Below are 17,539 nucleotides of genomic sequence, written 5' to 3' on the forward strand. Positions count from 1 at the left end.
GGGTCCTACCGGTAGGACCCGACCCGTGGTCCTACCGGCAGGACGGCATGCAAGCTAGCATTAAAGTCGCACCCCTACTTCCAGGTTTGAGCAATACTTTTCTCTAATTGTCCGCAAACTCAAACACAGCCACTTTCACTTTTAGGAAATTTCTCTTCTCAACTCCAAACTCCAAAACGGTCTCTTCACTGTGATTAACCCTTTATTGGCTGGCCCATACATTGATCGAACACCGATGTTCGATGGGGTAGGCATTTTGAAATTATCGTAACTTGGTCAAATCTCGGTCAAACATGTAGGTCGAAGAGAAAACTCTCAGCTGTCGCCTCAAACAATTTTAAAAGTCATACAGTCAAATCTGTCGTAAGCGACCGCCCCTTGATGCAAGAAAAAGCGGTCTCTTACGGCAGATGGTCTCTTACAGCAGATGTATGGTAAATCCGGTATACCGGGCATGCATATATGCTTCCATGTACTCAAATCAACGAGAATAATGTGATCTTTAATATCATTTTATTGGATATTCAATAGAATATAGGGGGCACATACCAGAGCTAATCTTTTACATGTTCAGCTAGCTGTCAAGGCTTCTCTGTTCGAGTTCAGACTTGTGAAGCATCTCCTCCTTGTAAAATTTAATATCAGTCGCCTGTGTGACCAGATCCAGTATGATGACAAGGCTACAGCGCAGCCTCAGTACAGGCCAGGGCCAGTCGATCGCACTTGCAAGACAGCGCATTTTCACACCTTGCAGTTGACAGCGCACTGGCAAGTACAGTTTTGCACCTGACTGAACCTGGGTCGCGGTCGCTTACAGCAGATTTGTATGCAGCCACTGGGCATGAAATCGCGGTCGCTGGCCGCGCACAGCAGACGGTCGCTCTGGACAGATCAGTTTGTATGTGAAACCGTCGGTGCATGGAAAAATGGTCGCTAACGGTAGATGGTCGCCTACAGCAGAGGTCGCTAACGGCAGATTTGACTGTACAAAGAGCGGTTCTTGAGTTATAGCACTCGTAATGTTGGTTCCGGAACATTTGCGCTCAGAGCGCGATGTGTGGGTCAATGACCGGGATTTTCCCTGCTTACGTCACCTGTTGACAAGGCTACACCAGTTCAACTTCCAAAGCAGGTTCCTGGGAGTCTGTACGAAAAGTTTGAGTTTGAAACGGGCAACAGGAGTGAGGTGGTGGATAGAGATAGATCTCGAGCGTGAGCCCAGCGCTGGTGGGCCTTCCCTGGCTTGCAGCGCTGGGCCAGTGCATCCTGTGGAGTCCGAGTGTGTACGCTCATTGCGCTCCTCTCGCCAAGGCCTGTCCAGGATGCCCAAGATCGCGGAATTTGTCCAGTGCAAACCAAAGTTACGTCCAATTTAGGTACAGGTTTGGCGATTTCGTGGGCTTGGTTATATTTTAATCGGCCAATAAAGGGTTAAAATTAAAATTAAAAAAAATTGGAATCGCAGCGAAGAGACCGTTTTTGGAGTTTGGAGTTGAGAAGCGAAGTTTCCTAAATTGTGCAATACTGCTTGATATACTCACTTCAGTAGTAAGTCATGCTCCATTGTAAGTCTCACCCCTTTTTTACCCCTGATTTATTGCGTAGGTAGGCGCGACTTATATCCGGGAAATACGGCATTGGAAGCAAGGCCATGGAATGCAGGGCATCTTCTACTTTCAATCGGGGAGACATTCATGAACATTCTTGAACATTCATGACAGTCATGAAAATCAAAAAAAATCATACTTGCATGCTAGCGCGTCGCGACTCTGCACACAATGCAGAAACGTTTGGTCGGAAATGTTTTATACGGAAAAAAATGTTTAGAGGCGATGTCGCCGATTGTTGGAGATGATTTAGCTCTTTCGCTCCTACACGTTCATTTGCTTCGCCTGGTGCGGCTCATCACGAGCCAGTTGCGGCTCTTCACGAGCTAGTTGTTGCCAATTGCATTGCCTTTGCTTTGCAACCCTGTTGTGGCACAATGTGGGTTTATCCCGGCTCCTCGCGAGCCAGTTGCCGCCAGTGGCCTGGCATTGCTTTCCAGTTCTTTGAGCTTTTGCACTACAACACAAGTTGCTCGAAGCATCACACTATCCCCAAAAATATTCCTTGTTGCTTTGGGCTGAGTATGAGTATGTGAGGAATATGGCGCTAACCAAGTATTGGAACAAATTTCCCTGCAACTACATAAACCCACCAGCACTTTGAGAGGCAATGAACACCAGGAAATTGAGGAAGACTAGTCCAAGTTGGCGCGCCATGTCGCTGTACAACCTGCAAATCAAAGGACAACAACACACAACGCATTTGCACCGGTGGATTCTCACGAATACAAACAATAACAACCAGCAAGAGATGTGACAATATGACAATGTGTGTAGTGTGACGATACAATGTGTGTGTAGACAAACATTACGATTATGTATTTGTTGTGGTGACATCTGTCATCAGTGTGTCATGCCTGTTACCTCATTGTAGCTTCATCCGTGGCCTGCTTCCATTGTCCTCGTTCTATACTCTATTCTATTTCTTCTAGTGCTTGTCGTTTCACTTCTTTGTCTATTTTGCTCATGCACATCATCCACCACTGCACACACAACGAAATGCGGGGTGTGCAGGCTTACTGCACAAGAAGAAAAATAGTCGCTATGCCTTTGCTTGCTGTGTGTAATCGCGTAGCTGGTCTTGTTGTTTCCTTTGCTTCGTTTGAGTTGCTGTTTGCTCGACTTCGTTTTCAGATCTATTTTCTGCACTCAATGGTGGCCGTGGTGGCTGTCGCTGCAATAGCAGCTTCAGCCATGACGGGCCCCTATCGGTTGCTATGCCGTCATTTTGGATGCCATGTTAGACGTGTCTTTTCCTGGCCAAAGTGTTCGTGATTTTGTGTTCTTGTTGTTCTTTTCTTGTTCTCTCTCCATTTCCTACTTGCAATTTTCGTGATTCATACATTTCCACCAAGAGGCCGCCGTTTGCGCTGGTGTGTTGTGTTGGGCGAAGAGAGGTGATAGAGAGACTAGATAGCTCCATTTCTCATAACTTTGTGGTGCCGAAACCCGGGAAAAAGTCGGGAAAGTGTTTTCGGAGTACGAGTGTCGTAGTGATTTATTTATTTTGTGAGACGTGAGTTCTTACTGTGAGTTCCTACTGTGTGTTCGTGGAATACTCGAGGGAATCAAATCATGTCTACCAAGTATCTTGTCCAGCCGTTTGCTGGCAAGGATGGTGAAGACCTTGTTGTGTAACGCACGCACGACAATTATTCACCACTACTACTCCGCACATGCACACAGCACTCACAACACTAAATTCTGACAGTAGTGTAAATAAAAGGACTGACACTTGGAAATGAATTAGTTAAGTAAGGATATCAATAAACTGTTGAACGGTACCTTTCGGCTGTTGATTAATACAAGAAACTAACGGGTCACGGGTAAAACATTTCCATAATAATTACACCGTATAAAATCAGCATGCCATGTCAATTACAATATCAGTATCACCTTCTCTGACGAGCCTTTGATAAACGAAACAGCTGTCAGAAGGAAATGTTTTACCCGTGACCCCTTCGTTGTTTGAAGTTATTGGTGTGAGTAATGGCTACCGAGGGTAGCAATGGTCGGCTTTAGAGTGCATGGAGGAGGAGAGTTAGTTTCTTGTAGGGAAGGATAGAGAAAACGACAACTCAATCTTGGGAGAGCAAATGAACAAGGAGAAATAAAACCAGAACTTCACGGAACCGGCAGGGGCGGGGCAAGGCGACGTGGTCAATTGGGCTTCGGCCAGCAAGCGTGGGGACGCTAACCAGTGCAGCAAGCGCAGCATGCAAATAAGGCAGGAGGCAAAAGCAATGCGCATGCTCGCAATAATGACGCGTAGCTGATAGGGCATGACGTCAACACCCCTCGTGAAAATGCCTACGCAAAAATGTGTTCGAAAAGTAACCATGAGCTACGATGCAGGAAACGATCTCTGCGATCTGGCTGACAAAGAAAAAAATTTGAAACTAGACAAATTGACAGTCAGTGAGTCAGAGAAAAAGGTAACATGATAATAGCAAGAGAAGAAAGGAACAGAGCAGGCGCAGAGAATGCAGAGAATGGCTAGAAGAACAGAACGGTAAGCAAAGTCTCAAACAAAGAACACGACATACAAATTCAAATCTATAACTCGAAGTTATAAATAGTCGTGCAGTATGGTATCAAATACTTGTGGAGAAAGAGGCGAACTATTCTACTTCACCCTAGAGGAGTTCTGGGCAAATTGTTTAGTTTTGGCAATTGGCAAGGAATGGTCCGACGAAGATGCACGCATGCAACATCTACCTTTATATTTGCAGGGCGATGCATTTCGAGAGTTTGTTCGTATGGCAGAGAGTGACAAAAGCAAACAAGCAGAGGTCAAGAAAGTTGTAGTGAGTGGGTTCAGTGTGACGTCTCTCCACCCCCGAAGATTGTGAGTGCTATTGTGTTACAGGATATTCTTGATGCGCAGAAGTCTGATCCTGTTGTTGTTAGTGTGATTGAGTTTGTGTGTCATGGTCGTGAGATTTCCGACCCGGTATTTAAGAAATTGAAGTCTCAATTGTCTGTATCTGATGATGGTTACTTGTATCGTAGTGTGAAGGTACCGCCGAATGATGTGCGTGTTGTACCAGTTGTGTCTCAGTCATTGCAGCAGCGAGTGGTGTGTCGTGCCCATGCTGTGAGCGGTCATTCCAGTTGGGAGACCGCATGGAAGCTGTTGCGTGCGAGTTTTTATTTTGCGAATATGGCCGTTGGTTGTCAGTCCTTGATTCAGTCGTGTGATGTGTGTGATGCTGCTAATTCGAAGCGTGGGCCTGTTGCTGAGCCAACACGTCCGGTTATTCCGTCTGGTCCGTGGAATGTAGTACAGCTCGATACCCTTGAGTTGGGCCCGAATAGAAGCCGCCGGTATCATTGTGTTCTTGTCTGTACTGATATGTTTACTAAGTGGGTCGAGGTTGTCCCATTGGTTCGCCATGATGGTCCGTCTGTAGCAGCTGCGTTTGTGGATGTATGTTGCCGCTGGGGTGCCCCAGCAGTTGTACGTTGTGACAATGGCACAGAATTTGTCAATCAGGTAGTTACGTCTTTGTATGGTGCATTTGGTGTTGAAGTGCGACATGGTGCAGTGCGTCATCCACAAAGTCAAGGTGGTATCGAGCGTTTTAACCGGACTTTGCTGAATTTGATTCGCAAGACTCTGCAAGAATCTCACGATTGGGTGTCTGCTTTGAATGTATTGTTGTATTATTATCGTATTCGTCCCCATTCTGCGCTTGGTGTTTCTCCTTGTGAAGCCATGTGTGGCTGGGTTCCTCATGGCTTGATTGTGGACGATGAACGTTGTGACATGTCCCCCAGTGCATGGGCCGATAGCTTGTGTAGTAAAGCGGCTGTCGTGCGAGACTACGTGGAAAGTGAGTTGTCCTCTGCTGATTTTGTTCAGCCTGTTGAGTGTGTTAACCCTATGTTGTACATGTGGCTGCCCTTGTGTCTCTTTGTTGTACATGTGGTTGCACGTGTAGCTCTTTGTCGTACATGCTGCTGCTTTAAGCCTAGTTCACATTCGACGCAACGTCGACGGTACGGGACGTAAGGGCTTGTCGGGAGGGCTGGGGTGAGCTGTAAAATCCTGTACAACTCGTACGACACTACATGCAGCAGTCGTTGCGACGTTCAACGTCGAACGGCGCGAGTCATAAGGCACGGTCCGTGACGGGGTGACTTTCGGACCTAATTTCTCGTTTTCGGGACTTCTTTTCAATTATTTCTCCTTGAAAGAAGCGGAATTAAGTTCACAATACCAGTTTTTCATGAAGTTCAAAACATTTGCCCTGAAAGTTGTGGCATTCAAATAATAGCCCCAGGAAATGATAGAATAGTTCATCTGTCACGCTTCTGAACTATCCCTAAATACAATAAGTGACATGAGATCTTATGTTGCTAAAATTCAACTCAAGTCGTGCTAGCCATTCTGTGAGTTATCATGGGAAGCGCAGTGTTTGAAATGCTAAAAATATCCAAGTACGAATCGGGAGTATTCGGCGCACGACGCCGTCTCCTGTTCACACTCGAATTGCAGCCGTTTTGTACGCTTGCGTCCCCGTCTATGCCCGTCTACGGTATGAAAAGTTGGATCGATCCTACTCTTCTCATCGCTTCCCGATCTGTACGGTACTACAGTTGCGTTCCCGTTCCTGGTGTTTACATTGGACGCCGTCAGACCTGTAGCGACCTGACTCACTACTGTCATTACGTCATTTCTACATAAGCATGCGCAGGAAATAAAAACATTCTCTTTGGTCTCAACTTCTTTGTTGTCCGGTTGGCCAAAGTAGCCGTCGTCTAGGGCCCGACGTAAAACCCTATATTGGTGACCCCGATGTGATATTTTTTCTCTTTCGTTCTCTGCGCTCCGCTTGTTCTCTGGTGGGGGAGTACTGTAGCGACCTGGCTGCATGACGTCAGCTCCCTCACCAGATAAACGCATGCGCATGAAACATTTCTTCCTCTTTGCTCTAAATAAAACAACAACAATTAGACAAAGTTGCCCTCTCTTCGGAGTTGTAATTTATTAGGCCCCAGGGTGGTTTGTCCCGGGACTCATCTGTCTCCCCTGTGAGCAGATACGACCTCTGCCATCTTGGGTGCCTAAAGACCGTCCCGTCGCTTCCCGTCGATCCTTACGTCGCGTTCCGTCACGCCCTGTCGAATGTGAACTACAGTCCATTCATAAAAAGATGATATCCTAGCTTTTGGCCATAAACGGATCAAATTTTAAGTTTTTGTCACAATTTTTTTGGCAATCCCCCATGGAATGCTCTTCCAATTGTGTTTTTGAAGTCTATTTCTCCAAAAAGCAAGCCATAACAAGAATAGGATTTCGGCCAGGTTTTGCCCCCAAAGCACTGAATTGGGTAAAGACCATGAAAATCCAGGCCGTTCACTCCACTTGCATAACAGTGCATTTGCGGTTCGAACCCCAGTTGAGGTGCCTTTTTGGACCCTTTTTCAAGTTTCGAATCGAGCGGCACTGCACCGTGTACCACAAAATCGCCAAACACGGGAGCTCTCCAGAGCCAGTGCTCATCTTTTTCTGAATGGACTGTAGGCTTTAGTGTCTCTTCGTTCATGGATGTACATGCTGCTGAACCGTGGTACACACTGCTAGCTGCTGCGCTGGTTTTACTCCTGCTATGCGTACACGCGGCTGCATCGTCTTCTGTCCCCGTTGTGTACTCGTACACACTTGCTCGTCTTGTCCCCATTGCACGCCTTCACTAGATTCCGTTGTCTCGTCTTGTCTGAGTGTCAGTCGTTCGTTGTCAGTGAGTTGTTAGTTATGAGTTCTCCAGTCGCCGCGTGAAGCCAAGACTAAGAAAAAGCTCTTCCTCAATTTGCACTAGTCCTTTGTTGTGTGGCGTGGCGAAGAGAGTAGAGGCAGTTCATTCCCGGTTCTCAAACCCGAGACGACATTTGGCGCCCAACTAATCGATCCACGACGCTGAGTTTGTCTGCGTATCCGCTGTGTTTCGTTTTCCTCTTCGCGTTCTCACCATGGCTACTCGTTCGAATCTGGAACTTGTGTTTGCATGCTCGTCGTGACTTCAGCATGGGTAGCTTTGCTCTCGTCTTGTGTTGTGCACTTGTGCTTGTCACGGAGTTGCCGTCGGACTGCTCTGATATTGCGACTGTGTCGCGTGATTTGTTTAGATGTCCCCCTGAACGTTCTCGAGGTGCTGCCTCGTATGTAGTCGATCCATATGGTTTTGTTTCGTGTTTCTACCGTTTTACTAGTACTCGTACCGAAAATCCCGCCAGAGCGCCCCTACCTCCTCGACGCTTCCGGTGGGGAGGGGCGGATGGGCGAGTCCTACTTGCCGCATTCAGAGCTACATGAAAAATTACTCACCCTACGAAAACTGTTCGTGCATCTCGTACACCGACCAAAGGTCAAGAGCCACGAGTCGTACAGACCCGTCAAAACTCAGGGTTTGTGCGATCCCTGGTCAAGAGGGTGCACCGGTGGGCACTGTTGCGTACATTTCCAACGGGGTCGAGCACGCGTCTGCAGTACAGTACGGCATCACAGACTGCGACAGAGATACGAGAAATCACGTTCCTGACAAGAAGTCAGGGAGGGGCGGATAGGAGAGACTGGGTGCTCTGGCAGGATTTTACGGTAGTAGTTTCTCCATGTTCCGTGCAGAGCGTTGTCAGTGTTTGTTCCACCGTGATGTTGCGGCAGGGAGATCGCCCCCAGAAGCGAACAGCGCCGTATGAGGCCAGATGGACAGTTTACAGTGTTGTGTCTCCATAAACTGGTGTAATTGTACGAGACACTAACGGTCGACATTCTGTGAAGTCTGTCAATATTGATCTAATTAAGCCGTCAGGCGTGAGTGTGCCTGAGTATGATGATGTATGTACTTCAAGTACTAGTGATTCTGATTCTGGTGTACCAGCCAAACCACTTCAAGTTGGTGGTCATCGTCTTCAACAACAACATCAACAAGAATTACTTTTATTCTACTTTCAGGTACACACCTGAGATATAATTATTAGTGAAAGAAGAAGCGGCAAAATAAATAACTTTCTCTTCGGTGCTCACCTAGAGGTTGACTCCTTCTTCTTCGAGTTAGCTTTCATTGCTATCTAATCTAATCTAATCTAATCTAATTAAAACAGAAAAACGCAGCTGCTTTTATGCAGCAGGCGCCGTACGCTTATATGCGGAGATACAACATAAGGTCGTTCCGTATTAGTTCCGTACTGCTTCCGTATTGGTCGGGCAGGGATACTACAGTAACCGTGCTGGTCTCGTTCCTCCTGTTCGTTGCCGTAGTTAACTGTTGACGTGATGTCACCAGGGGGAGGTGTGACAATATGACAAGGTGTGTAGTGTGACGATACAATGTGTGTGTAGACAAACATTACGATTATGTGTTTGTTGTGGTGACATCTGTCATCAGTGTGTCATGCCTCTTACCTCATTGTAGCTTCATCTGTGGTCAGCTTCCATTGTCCTTGTTCTATACTCTATTCTATTTCTTCCAGTGCTAGTCGTTTCACTTCTCATCTTTCCTTGAAGTAGTTTATTTGAATTGTAATTGTTTTCCTGCAACGATCGCTCGTTGTGTTATTTATTTGCGTCTTGACTTCATTATTTATTTCGCCAGCGCCTGCAACTGAGGCTGCATGCGCATGCTAGATTATGTGTTCACGCATGACTGATGATGTCGTCGCTATGACTTTGCTTGCTGCGCGTAGTCGCGTAGCTGGTCTTGTTGTTTCCTTTGCTTTGTTTGAGTTGCTGTTTGCTCGACTTCGTTTTCAGATCTATTTCTGCACTCAATGGTGGCCGTGGTGGCTGTCGCTGCAATACCAGCTTCAGCCACGATGGGCCCCCATCGGTTGCTCTGCCGCCATTTTGGATGCCATGTTAGACGTGTCTTTTCCTGGCCAAAGTGCTCGTGATGTTGTGTTCTTGTTCTTTTCTTGTTCTCTTCATTTCCTACTTGCATTTTTCGTGATTCATACATTTCCACCAAAAGGCTGCCGTTTGCGCTGGTGTGTTGTGTTGGGGGAAGAGGGGTGATAGAGAGACTAGAGAGAGCACCCAACGAGCCAGAGAAAAATCAGCTAGTTTAACTATTGGCATACACTCATGTACTGACATTCAGTGACTGGGGGCGTTGACGGTTCTTACACCATGATACGGGTGGATACTGCCACCAGACTTTCCAGCGGAACCGAATTTTTGACGTTTTTAGTGCTTTAGTGGAGCAGAAGTATAGCGGGTTTCTCCTGGCACACTAAAGACCATGAATGATTAAATTGTCTTGGACACGCAGCGACACGACGTAACTATGGCGCAAGCTCATCCTCAGGTGCCTAGGCAACGGCGGATACTGCTAGCATAATAACTAGCATAATGACCCATGTGGGGAGGACCGGTACTGCCCTAACATAAAGTACAGTAAAAGCTGTCAAGGCGACCACTCGGATAAGGCGACCACCTGTCTTAGAAGACCAATGCAACCAGGACCAAGGGATGCTATTTCCAGCCAAATTACCCTGGATAAGGAGACCACCTGGTAACAGAGACCACATTTTCAAGGTCCCTTGATCGGTCGTCTTAGACAGGTTTTACTGTATCCGAATGTGACCTTGCCTAGCACAATCAATGCGTCCAATTAGCCAGAGATTTCCAGTCTGTTGGCACCACTGTGAAAGTAGTGCTATTTTTAGAGCTCAGAGAGAAACACTGCTGCTCCCCGTGATGCTGACAGCCCTCTGTACTGATGTAATGACTGTGTCAGCATTTTGTTTTGGTGTTCGCCCTGTGATACTGCCATTTTCCGAGTGACTCCAGAGGGATGTCATTATTTGCCACCGCGAGGATTGCCATTTCTGTAGCACTATCAGCACTGCTAGCATTATAACTAGCTCAATCGCTTCAAATAACTAGCAGTGCTAGTAGCACAATTTCCACATAGACCGTATTGTCTTTTATCACTCCCTTAGTATTGACTCCCATTGATTTTCGCTATACCTAAGCAGTCAAATATTCCTGCATATTTCACTCCTTAGGCCTATATTTGAGTGCTTAGGGGTTGCGCAGTTGAACGGTGGCTAGTGCAGCATTGTCACTGCATGAGTAGGTGGTGGTGCAACGGTTGTGCAATCATAAAACCGGGATTCATGAGGTTATCGTCCTGGAATATGAAATACGGACTGTTTGTCGTGATAAATCTAATATTGACTTCGTACTTGGTCAGTATAGGAAATAAAACCTCGTAAAGACCTCGGCTTCGCCTCGGTCTTTTACTCGGCTTTTATTTCCTATATTGACCTCGTACTCAGTCAATATTAGATACGTATTAAAATAATTAAAGCCTATCTCAAATAGAAGCCTATTTTGAAAATAAGCCTTATTTTTTCAAGATACACGGTCGGCACATAAGCCTGGTTTAGTGTTGACATACACAGAAATACCTGGTTTGAATGGAAGCCTGCTGTGAATAGAAGTCTGGCCCTTACATCGGCTTCTACAGGAATACGCCCGGCTTTAATACGCGACAATACGGTAACAAGCATTATCCACCGGTGCCTTCAGGTGCCCCTCGTGCCGCACACAGCACTGGTCTGGCAAACAGTACCAAATGAATCTACCCACAGTCCACAGGCAGTTAATACACATACGGCTGCGGGGATGTTAGATCCCTACTGGCAGTGTAATTTAATTGTCTTCACTTCCTGGCCATGGTCTGCATGTGTTTTAGTACACGTGTGACCTAGTCAAGGAGTTGCAGTCTAGTGAGTGCGTTCCATTACGGACTTGAAACGATTCATGAATCGATTCAAGTGCATTCAAGTCGTTCGACTTCCACGTCATGCATGAGCCCTGGAATCAATTCGGAATCCATTCACCCTGTTCACATGGGGTGATGTGAATAGCGCGAATCGATTCATGAGTGGATTCATGAATCGATTCACGGGCAAAATCGAACGCACTCCCTGAATACACAGCAGGGTCCAGTGTTAATGCTCTCAATAGAGGAATGGGGAGAGGTAATGTTTCAATCCGCGATCGTTTACTCGATCATGTATCAGCCTTGGAGGCTGACGTTTTTACATTTTGGTGAACGGTGGCAAATTCCTGCTAGCTGAGGCTGTCCTGTGAGTCAACTGTATCGCCAAAGTGGTCTATGGAGAGGACAGGCAAGATCACCCAGACGCCAAAATTACCTGTGTTGCCCGAGGGCGAAGTACGCAAGTGAACGCAAGCCCAAACCAGAGGCAGGATGAGCTCCAGAACGAAAACGAAATGCCAGTTGTGGCGGATGACAAGTTATAGTGAGGCATGCCACACACACCATGATCGCTCTGGAAGAAAAACATTGTGAACGGCCGCGTTCTATGCAACCACCATATCAAAGGAAAGGAGCTGTAACTCCCGGTGGCGAAAGGCGGGCCCACGCCCCTACATGGCTACTTCCCCTTGTCTAACGCTTAAGACGAAAAAGAAGTACAGTTGCCGACTGGTGGAAAATAAATAAAAAAGGGGGAAGGAGAAGAAAAATCTTTCCAATCCAGGAGGACATTATTACTCTAGCCGTGTGAGAGACCCGTCCGCCCTTTGCTTGCCTCACAGGCGCAGGAAAGATGCGAACATGATAATACAACATACATGCAGGATGGTGATTCAACGGAGAGCTATGGACTCACCTGCAAACGATGGCTCGTCCAATTCACGTATACCACTCCGAGTAACTCGTATATTGCCAGCAATCGTAGTTTAACCTTTCTCTAAAGACAACGATGAGCAAGTGAGCCTTCTGTCCAAAATGACTGCGTATATGTATGGGACGGGCACTGTGACTTCCTGCCGAACGGAGTGCAGGCAGCGCATGCGCACGGTCTCGCACGGGGACCGGCAAAATCGGGGAAGACTTCGAACGAAGCGTACTGTAAAACGGGTAACGTTTGCGACAATTATTAATGTTTGCGTTTTACAAATTGAGACTGGTTTGCGCTGTTTAATGTTTGTGAGTCGTTCTACAGTCGTTCTACACAGTCAAGTCAGTCCTTGCACTGAACCTTACATGGCGCGAGTTTGCGTTGTTCAAAGTTTGCGATTCGGGGCCTCTCGCAAAATTCGCAAACATGTTTACGTCGCACTAGTTACCCGGACCCGTTCTACAGTAGTCTATGATCTACGTGGCCTTAGTAGTCATGGTAGTAGCAAGAGTACATGTACTCTTGGTAGTAGTACAACGCCTATATTATAGGTGAGTGGGGTCAGTCAAATCATGTAAGGGCTCCGAACAGCTGCGCAGCGCAGTGTAAAAAGGTCACCTCCAAAATCTGTTTTTTGCCGCCAGATTCAAATTTTTTTTACCATAATTATAACCAAGCCTCTTGTACGGGCAAAATAAACACAATTAATTACGAGTGCAACCTCAATTCATCAACAGCACCGGAAGAAAAACGAGCAAAAATGGCTGTGAAAACAGTCGAGAGAGCAAAAATGGCTGTGAAGACAGTCGAGAGAGCAAAAATGGCTGTGAAAAGAGTCTAGTATGGAGCCTCAGGAGGGAGCTTTAACCGATGCTGCTCATGGCAACCGCAAATCGGGCCGAGTCGTTTGCATCTGAGGGCCCTCGGTGCCGATGGCCTCGCAGACTGGCAACAGCAGCACGGATGAGGGCTAAGCTGAGCTTACATCGGATTTAGGAGATTGTGGCAGAGTACGGCTCTTGCTTCTTGTCCGCGAGCATCGATGCCAGCCGAGCATCGATGCCAGCCGAGCATAGAGAGAGAGAGAGAGAAAAATATCGTGTTCCATGCGGAAACAAGCTGTTGTTCAGAAAGAAGTTTTTTGATTTCTCTGTGGCTCGCAGTTGTTCCAGGATGTAGTTCTACTCGTTGCAGTGTTTCTGTAGTCGTGGCAGTTTCTACGCTGGAAAGAATCACTGACCATGGATAATGCCAAACAAAGGCAGTTCCTACGCTGCTTGATTTTTTTCTGAAAACTTTGCTGAAGCGGTACGCGGTGGCCACGAAGAACAAAATATTACTGACGAAGAAGGGTGAGAAAAGCAGGCTGAAGTCAGTGAAGACATCGATGTCGAACGCGGTGATACTAGTACTGGTACTGGAATTTAGCATGAACTACCTGTGGAGCGTGAAGTGGCTGCCCACTCGCTGGTAATTGGACCCACTTGCAGCTCCAGTCGCACGAGTGCCGTTTGAAACTTTCTGTGGATCCTTGAGTATTCTGAACCTAGTGGACAAAGCATCTCAGAGCTGCTGAACTTGGGCAACTGTCCCTGTAGGAATGAGGTTCGTGTCAACCACTGTACTGTACTGATGGTGTCTGGAAAACGCTGGCCATGCGCCAGAAGCTTGTGTTCTGAACCAGGGACGAACTTCTAAATCCTGCTTTTGTACAAATGAGGATGCCACAACTAAGATGTGCACACTCAGGTGTGCATTGGGTACTGAATGTCTATGGCTGAATATTTTGAATCCTTTCCTATGCGCAAGCACATGCGTTTGTGTGTGTGTGTGTACGCGCGTATGTGTGTGCACACGCATGCGCACGTTTGTGTGTATACGCGCACGTGTGCGTGTGTGTGTGTGTGTGTGTGTGTGTGTGTGTGCAAGCTGTTGAAAGGTGTAATCCGAGCACAAGTTGCTATGTCTAACGTAGTTTTTTCTGCTATCCTCACTTCAGCGTTGGGCAGGTGTATGAGTGTGTGCGTGCGCGCGCGTGCGCGTGCCCGCATGTGTGAGTTCGCACACAATGTTGATCTAGGTTGTGCACATGTTCCCACGAGTGCACTGTGTGTATGTGCATGCAAATATCTGTGTATATGTATGTGTGTATGCACGTGCGTATGTGTGCACGCGCTCGTGAAAGACTAGGTGTGTATGGGGGGGGGGGGGGGGGGGGGGGGGCTCACGGTGCTGGTTCTGTATCTCTAGTGTCCACAAGCACAGTGTGGCAGTGGCTTTACAGTACAGGAGGTGCATGTGAATGCACATTTGTGAACCTCATTTGAGGCACAAAAAATAATTGCCAAGAGATCATGACAGCACATTATATCGTACGTGTGCACGCCAGCGTGCGTAGATGCATATCGCCCTTCATGCGTACGTTTTCTGGAGTCTGCTGCTATCAACGCAAGTGACAACCAGCAAATGCATGCCCAGTGCAGTGGCTGGTTTTCATGCTTATACTTACACTAAATCCTACTATGGACTACTTCCTCCGTTAACAAAAACTTCGTGATGGATTTTGAGGGATATGAAAACGCTTAGAACAGGTCAAGAACAGTTTGTATCGACTGCAAATTACTGGACGACGGTGATTCAGCCTATGTACAGCGCTTTTACAAGAGAAACTGTTGGCGGAATGAGCAGAGAGTTCAGTTTGCGTCGCTTTCGCTCGATTCATTTTTGACCTGCGTCGCTGTCGTCATCTGCTGCACGCGAGTCGTCATCTGCTGTACGCGAGTCGTCATCTCTCTCTCTGGAGTCGTTGTTCAGCTCGTTTCAGCCCTGCCTCAGCTTCTTTGATCACACTTCGCTTGATGTCGCCGCCGTTCAAGTAAGTTTGCTTTCAAGCTGCGTGATCCGAAGCGTTGGCGATTACTCGTTTCCACCAGGGAGTCGTGAAAATATTTTACGTCTCCCTGGTTTCATCTTCGCTCTCCAGAACTCCGCGAAATGAGGAGTAAAGGCACAGCTAAACTGATTCCATTTTCTCTAATGGATACCAGCACTGAACGGCAGCGGCTAGCAAGTCCAGTCGACTTTCTTCAGCCACGAGACTCGCATCTGACTCCAGACTTCTGAAAGAATGCATGGTCATCAGCATTCGAATCTGGGCTTTGCGCAGGTTGAACAAGAACTAACGTGTTACTTGAGTTCAGAATTATTTTCATTGAGCCGTGCGATCGGAGCAGCTCCTTGTTCACTCGCTCATTGTGTGGGTTCGCTGCTCCGTTTTATCGCTCTCTATCACTCTCCAACGTACTCAGTGCTAAAGTGGTAGAGAGGCCAAGCAGCGCAATAATATCCCCTCGGAGAAGTGGCATTTCAGTTTCGCTCGCCATGACTGTCATCACCTATGTTTCCACAGCGCAACCATCGATTCCGCTCGGCTTGTTGTGAAAGGTCGCTTTCTTTGCATCGTACCTCTGTCATGGCATGCCAGGGAAGGCCAAGAAAGTGATTGTGACTCATTTCACGGCAGTTTTTGCCCAAATCAGCCCCTGAAAATTCCATCACGAAGTTTTTGTTAACGGAGGAAGTAGTAGTGTTACTATGATGCGTGCATGTGGTTGGGTGTTTATGTGCGTGTGCACGCACGAGTGTGAGATTAGTGTGCCTGATTTTGAATGCCTGCTTTCACATTATCCATATGCCAGTTTCATGGTCGAGGTTGTTATGAAACCTCGCTGCCTGACATGTACATGTACACTACTCGTATATCAATGTGCTAGGACTGAAGACTACATGACATAATTATGCATGTACCTTTCCAAGCACAGACTATCTGGTATGTCCAAAGGAGGTTGCAGCATGAAAATAACTTCTTCTAAAATAATATTACCATCATGACTACCATATGTCATTGGTAGTGTTATTTAGTCAAGAAGGCAAGAATGATCAGATTTTCTGAAAATGCTGTTTTCGGAATTGGTCTAAAATACCATAATTTGATACATTATATTGTTTCGTAGGGGCCTAAAGTGCCTGGTGACACCATCAAAACTGTCCATTATCAGTTTGGTGTTGTCGGTTTTGTGATTCTTGGGGCTTAAGGATCAGAAAAAGCCACAAGAATCCATATGTCCATGGACAAAATGTAGCAGGCTGAACCATTTCACAATTCCGCACCTGATGGAAATTTCTGGTACCCGTAATTCGAAAAAAGTGGCTCACCAAGGGCAAAACCAAGACACAGTCTATCTTGTGTACACAAGATGCCTCCAAATTTTGTTCTTAAACATATGATGAAGAAAATGCTTAGTAATCTCCTTCCAGGAGGCTTCTTTGGGTCAAAAACCAAATTATTTTACCATTTATTTTCGAAAATCAAGAAATTGTACACTCATTAAATACACCAGAATACCTCTAATATGCCTGGTGATCCTACCTAAAAACTATACCAAATTGAAGAGGAGACATCACTCCACCATTCTATGCATAAAAAACAGGGTGTCCGTGGACCTTATATTTTTACTTCTTTAGGTGGGAGCCTCCTTACGAGAGAGCTGGAAGCTCAGGGCCCTACGCTATGCTTTTTTGCCTTGATGACCTAGACAAAAAAAAAGCATAGGGATGTTATAAATTCTTTAAAAAAATCCTTTTTCTTTAGACATAACCTGGGATTCGAACCCGCACTATCGCGCGCCCTGCATGCATCCCCCGATACACTTCGCATACATACTAATTCTTCCAAGTTGTTTCACATTGTGATCTTGCATTTGAAAGCCCTATTTGAATATGCAGTGTGGCCAGCCGTCTTTGATGGCACGGTACGGTAGGGGATAGGTACGGGACAGGTACGATCGAGGGTAATACGACACCGTCTCCCGTACCGTACCGTACCATCAAACACAGCTGGCCACATACAGCTGCCCGCAATATTCAAATAGGGCTTTCAAACGCAAGATAACGTGAAGCAACTTGGAAGAAGGTCGTTTGGAATTATTTACCAGACGACCTGAAGTCCTGCACTACTATCGCAGATTTCCGCGTCAAATTGGCTATTTGGCTAAAAGACAGCTTAACTCTTAATCATTGTTGTGATTTGCTTTCAAGCAATGTGCATAATCAGTAACTTGATGTTGCTGTTTTTTTTGTTTTTTTGTTTTTTTGGTTTCCCGTTCTCGGGGCCTTCTATTCGGTACTCTATGTAGTTGTACTTCTGTACTGTTGAGCTATCCGAATTCAAATAAACAAAAAAAAAAAAAAAAAAAAAAAATGGCAATAAA

The 17,539-nt window shown here is 46.5% G+C and overlaps 1 protein-coding gene across 2 annotated transcripts in view; it reads right to left on the reverse strand.

The window, feature by feature from the left end:
- Nucleotides 1–12,520, reverse strand: part of LOC135829799 (uncharacterized) — a 36,891-nt gene extending 24,371 nt beyond the window's left edge. Inside the window, exons 1-2 of one of the 2 annotated variants that reach the window (XM_065342184.1) lie at nt 12,258–12,520; nt 2,201–2,277 (exon numbers count right to left, since the gene is read on the reverse strand). In XM_065342184.1, coding sequence (XP_065198256.1) covers nt 2,201–2,264 — 64 coding nt within the window. In that variant the 5' untranslated portion in view covers nt 2,265–2,277; nt 12,258–12,520. Of the gene's footprint in view, nt 1–2,200; nt 2,288–12,257 lie in introns of those variants that run through there. The other variant, XM_065342183.1, reaches the window with a different exon arrangement.
- Nucleotides 12,521–17,539: the final 5,019 nt, after the last annotated feature.

Source organism: Sycon ciliatum, chromosome 13 (genome assembly GCF_964019385.1).
Source record: "Sycon ciliatum chromosome 13, ocSycCili1.1, whole genome shotgun sequence".
In the NCBI taxonomy this organism is placed as follows: domain Eukaryota; kingdom Metazoa; phylum Porifera; class Calcarea; order Leucosolenida; family Sycettidae; genus Sycon; species Sycon ciliatum.